This window comes from Cariama cristata, unplaced genomic scaffold, assembly GCF_000690535.1.
Source record: "Cariama cristata isolate BGI_N322 unplaced genomic scaffold, ASM69053v1 scaffold5607, whole genome shotgun sequence".
Taxonomy (NCBI): domain Eukaryota; kingdom Metazoa; phylum Chordata; class Aves; order Cariamiformes; family Cariamidae; genus Cariama; species Cariama cristata.
The window spans coordinates 54,055-60,054 of NW_009628217.1; the positions used below are offsets into that span (position 1 = coordinate 54,055).

Here is a 6,000-nt window from a genome sequence, read left to right on the forward strand (position 1 = left end):
AAAGATAAAACATCAGAATTTCCAGCCCCTCTCTCAGTCTCTTGAAGGAGCTAGAGCATCAAAGATAAGTTTGCTATGTTTGCAGGTCAGTAGCGAGATTGTCTTGAACTTTAAAGCTGATAGCAGAGAAGACCCAGGACAACTGAAGGTCTGCAAAAATTAAGGGATAATTGTTGATTAATGACTCCAAGTGATGCGGTTTGTGAAGAAACACAAGATTAGATGTTACCTCCTGAGGTTTCAGAGTTAACAAGGTTACTGAAATAAGGGGGACACTTTGCAACTTTCTGAGCTAGTTTGCACAAATGGAGGCACTATTCAACTTATTCACAATCCATCAGTCTAATTTTCAATGCTCTATTCACAACCATACCTTTCACTATTTGTCTTATTTGCCTTACCTCTCAGACACCAGCTAAAATGCATGTTTGTTTCGGGCAATCTGAAGACGCTGCTTTCAAACGCACTTGACCTTGCTAGCCTTATTTCTGTTGATACTCCCAATAACCAAAAGCAAGGAACGACACTGGGGTAAAACTTTAACAGACTTAACTTGTATCTGCACTCCAAAACCAAACCTGAAACACTGATTAGTTTTGGATTACATTTAAGCAATCTCCCTTCTCACACCCTGGCCTCCTCCTCCTTTTTTTTTTTTTAAAAGAATTCCCATTCCACTCCAGGATCATCCCAAAAATATGAAGTATCCGCTTGCACTCAAACACAGAACAAGATAAAGAAAAATAACACAGCTACTGTGACTGCAAGAGCAGGGACATGAGGGAAAAAAAAAAAGAGGGCAAAGCCCTGTTATGGGGCAAGGAGAGAAGTCTGTGACACCACCTAGAAGAGAGCCAATGCCTTCAGGTTGCTACAGAGGAGATAGCAGCTAAGCACTCCCTGCCCGCTGATGCCATCAGCCTGGGTACTGAGTACAGTCACAGACTAACAGGTGAATGGAAGAAATTTTTTTTGGAGCAGGAGACATCTGTTCAATGCCCTGCTGTAAAAATACCTAAAGAGCAATACTTCCAATAGAGATCACTTCGATCAGCCCGGAGATCACTGGACAGACACTGACTTCGTTCATTCAGAGACTCCTTGTCCACGTGAACCCCTGCAGAACCGATCTGTGGCACTGCATCACAGATCTGCAAAAAGACCTAGAGCACTGGACCACTTCTTGTCTTCAAGAGAAGGGAGCACGGAGACCTCTTGCTCTGTTTTAGAGTCAGAAATCTGCCCTTTTGCAACCGAAGACTCTGGCAGCATCTCTCTGCCTCGTCAGTTACAGCTCTTTCCCATCCACCAAAACCAAGCGTACTTGAAGCTGATCGTTCACAAAAAAAGTGCTTTTGAAGCAGATCAGCCAGAAGATTCTCACTCAATGCTAGTCAGACTCCTTTCACACGCCACTTTTCTTTGGTAAACGAAGAGAAGAAGTCACAAAGGTAGAAGTAACCCCAAAGCAATCTGTTTGATGGTGCCCAGCATCCAGACAAGAAGCGTTCCCAAGCCTGTGCCAGACGGAGCAGCCCAGAGGAGCACCCCAGTGACACTGCAATGGAGGCCAACCTGGGCAAGTGCACAGAGGACAAACCTTCAGCAATGCACCAGAAGAGCTCCAAGGTTGGCACACAACTAAAACCAAGCCGCATCCAAACAACTACTTCCCTCAAAACACATTATGTGTTCTGAAAAAAACCACAGCCCAACATTTAACAACATGAGGATTAAATAAGCCAAAGTGGTGCAGGCAAGAAGAGAAGCACCAGAAAGTCTCCGTCACTGAAGTACGTGTCAGGATCTGTTAAATGAAAACTCAGAATGACAAACTGACTCGAGAGGGGCGTGGAATTCAAAAGCCACACAACTCTCACGTCCAAGAACAGGAATTGTCAAGCAAGGTAGGCTGGCAGCACTACAACTGGCAGGACATCGGTATTTGGTCATTCTGACAAAACACCCCACCGGATGCTGCAATACGAAGTGCCTGAATGATAGAACAGTAAGCTCTCTGCCAAAAAACAAAATAAAATGATAAATCTATTTTCAGTCTGGGAACTACTCTGAGTTTACAGAACAGGTTCACTAGCCAAAAAACCATGGCAAAAGGACAAAAACCCACAGCAGCAGGGCAAGCATTCTTCTACTTGACGGGAATTATCATGGATTAGATTCAAAACAGGAGGAAGCTGGACGCTCAAGTCAATATGCTATGATGAAAATTAAACTGAGAATACAACTTGGCATGATCAGCATGTTATGAAAATAACACAAAACATTTGCAGTAACCCTTCAGTAACCCTCAGGCATCCCTTCCTCTGCCCACTTACTAGCATCTGTTACGTTCCTAATTTATTATACAGCAATATTTCACTTCGCAGGAAGAATAAAAGGACATTACGAGAAGGTGCTCTAGCAGAGTTTAAATCAAGGAAGGAGTTCTAAATAAGCTTTCTGAGCTTTAAGCTACATTTTGATATCACACTAACCTACATACCAAGTTAAAACAAAGCTTGCATTAATATTTGTTTAAAGGCATATTCTCTTCCACTCTTGTTTTTAAGACCATCCTAATGAAAAGGTTTAAAAGATGACAGCCTGTTCATGCAAGGTACTTCATCTCCCTAACTCCTGATTCACAGAAACAAGATCATAGTAACAAGAGTAAGACAACAAAGCGCAGTGACAAGAAAAGAAAGGAAACATTTAAGTATGTGGACAAACTTATTCTCAGGGATTTAGACACTTAACTGATCAAGCCTAACTTGCCAGAAGGGATATCCTTCTTTCTCAAACACAACGTGGAAGAAAGGTCATTAGAAGAATGTTTCCTTTCCACTGCTGAATGGTCCCCTGAACTACACCAACCTCCTTTCCATTCTCTCCAGTCTAAGTCGTGTAGAGGCAAAAGAGAGGAAGAGATGCCAAGTGGTAGGAGGACGTGGGATCCACCATCAGCAACAGACCCAGACATACATTACTGCCTTCTGGAGACACAGCTTAAACTTCATCATGACAGAGCTTCCTCTTCACATGGAGCAGCTCAGAGGAAGAGGAGGGAGAGGTCAAAACAAGACACACTGAGCTGATCTAAAGATCACTGCTACCAGAAGAAGTATTTTCTCCTCGATCCAAAACATTCATTCCTTCCCACAGCCAAGTACTCTCAGCAGACCGAAACTTGTCTAAGCCCTCAGCAGCAATTCAACTTACTAACTTGGCAAGAAACAAGCAAATTTGGATTAGCAAGTTGCCTTAGCTCACCATGTGGTCAGACAAAACCACAGCCCAGGCAAGGAAAAGGACACAGCTGAGTCAGGAACGGGATCTACACTTTCAGTGGAGTTTTGAAACAAGAAAGTGAAGACAATTCAAATGTGATATGGTCACCTTCCTTCTTACACTCCCAAGTGCTGAGGTACAAGCTGAAAAATACCCAGCTACCACTTCAGCCTAACCTATGGAAGGAGGACAGGTGTCTTCATCTCCTCCTCTCTGTGCTTCATGCTTCCTACATGGTACGGTGCAGGCATCAAGGCTATTTTTTTTTTTTTTCATTCAGATTGCTCTTTTTGCCTATCCTGCATGCCTCTCCCAGCACATTTTGACGACCACCATTGCTCAGGACAGAAGAACACTAAGCACAAGCATTCTCATACAGTGCCCTTCATCCAAGCCGCTTACCCCCTCCTCCGCTGCTCCATCACAATGTAAGTTCCCTTCATTCTTTCTCTTACTTTAAGAAAAGAGTTCAAATTCATGCTTCCAAAACAAAAATACACCACTTTCCCTAGCACTTCCCTGCTGGTATGCAACTGCACCATGGAAATTCATAAATTTTTTTCAAACTACGTCAAAATTCCTACCTCTGCAATTGCATCCTAGGGTCAATATCTATCTGCGCAAGCAATCAATGCATTATCCAAACATTTATTACTGTACTGCTGTAGCAACTACCCTTAAAGTGAGAGGAACAAAAATTAACACCAAACAACAAACATGACAAGTAAAATAAAAAAAAAAAAATACTTGCTTGTTAGAATTTTACAGTATCTGGTATGCATAGTACTTACTTGGTGCATTCTTCTAAAGACTGTACAAGCATTTGCTGGAAAGAACTTATTTCTTCCAGGTTTCCCATTAAGTATGAAGTATTTGCCGAGTTTAACCTGGAGCCAAAGTAAATAAAAGGTGTTTAGGTTTGCAGTTATTGACTAATTGTGCTTTAATAAAACCTACAACCTTAAAAGAAAATGCTTACTGGTTTTTATACCAAGGACCAGACTGTTTTAGTCAGCAAGCAAACTGAATAAAAGCAAGCCCTGCCTCAAGAATCTCAGTCTACAAAAGAAAATGCATATTGACATTGAAATTTTGATCATGTAAACCTTCCCCAGTACTTGAGAGATCTCAAGCTTAATTTTAAAAACAAAACAAAACTCACATACTTTTCACTGGCTTGTAATGGTCGCAGGTAGTTTGAAAGCATAGTTTGCAGCTCCTTAGCATATTCATTTTCTGTTTCTAATATATTTTGTAGCACCTACAATAAATGACAGTTGCTAATTGATACTTTTTAAGAGATAACTCAAAACGTTCAAATCAATACCAGTTTTAAAGCATACTAAAATTTACTTAGCACTAGGAAGATTTAAATTAGTATTCCTACATTAAAAATTTAATTATCAACAAGATAGCATTGAATACTATACATCTATGAAATTCACAGGGAAAAAACCACCACACACAGACAATGAGCCATCCTTTAGCCATATATAAAAAAAAGTGGTATGTTAACAGGAATTTCACTACACACAAAACTTTTACTGTAAAATTTGAGAGCTATACGGAGTTTTCTTCCAAACCTAGGGACAATTATCTCTCCTCTGTACTTCAGAACAGTCAAACATCATCAGAGGTGGGTAAAGCACAACAGAAGTTGTAAGAGAAATGAACAATTAGTGTTGTTTTCTCAATTGCAACTACAATACATTACAACTAATCTTGCTAGTAAAGCGTTTACTTATTCAGATGCGCTGTTCTATCTAGAAGGTCTGAATATTCACAGATTTGTAAGTATCAAGTAATTGCCAACTTTACTCAGCAATACGATTAGCATCATTGCACTCTTTTTAAACGGGGCTGCCTAACCTTCCACTGGGAGTGCAATAATACATACTACCATGAGCAGATTACAACGGATTCTGATGCAAAGCCAAGAATTTATGAAATACAGCACACACTTGGTTTTCGGCTGAATATAAATAAAAACAACTGGAATACCCCCAAATATGTACAAGAAAACATTTTACTGGGCCATCTCCCAGGAGCCTGCTTTAGGATATCCTCCAGTGTATTTACATCGTTCTACCGTGCTTCTAGTCAGCAAATTATTTTTTGCCTCCAAAAAGTTAATGATTTAGCAAGTGAATCATCAGAATGAAATGTAGTTCTATGAACACAGCTGAGCTTTGAAAACTTTTTTGCTATTCACTGGTCATAACCCACACCACAAACCTTCTCATTTTGCCAGATGCCGTATTTGTCAAGCCTACAGTAATATCTCATTTCTGCATTTATAGTAACGACTGTAATTGAGTGCATTATTCACTGTTGTAGTCAATACTCTTTCTTAGGAAATAAAAAAAGCCATTCATTCCTAAATGCAAACCTGATGAAATAACTTTAAATAGTTCAGTATGTCAATGAAGAATTCACTGTTCCTTTCATTGGTGTCATTGATTCTGCTTATTCCTTGAATGCTTCTATTCATCTGGAGAGAGGGAGCGAGACAACTTTTGAGTTCTTTCTTTTGTTGGAAATCTGAATCCTGAACTAAAGATTAAAATGTCTCCATTCTCTGCTAAACACTATGACAGAAGAATGTCACAGCGAAAGTTATAGCTACTAGCTAGGAAACTACAGCATAAAGTACAAAATGGGCACACAAATTGTAAGAAAGCTAAGGGATTTTTCACCACTTAGACCGGGGCT

The 6,000-nt window shown here is 40.2% G+C and overlaps 1 protein-coding gene across 1 annotated transcript in view; it reads right to left on the reverse strand.

The window, feature by feature from the left end:
- Window positions 1-6,000, reverse strand: part of ARHGEF7 (Rho guanine nucleotide exchange factor (GEF) 7) — a gene marked incomplete at its 5' end in the record, with an annotated part of 58,073 nt that overhangs the window by 46,605 nt on the left and 5,468 nt on the right. The window contains 2 exons of the mRNA XM_009704713.1: window positions 4,080-4,175; window positions 4,455-4,549. Coding sequence (XP_009703015.1) covers window positions 4,080-4,175; window positions 4,455-4,549 — 191 coding nt within the window. The remainder of the gene's footprint in view (window positions 1-4,079; window positions 4,176-4,454; window positions 4,550-6,000) is intronic.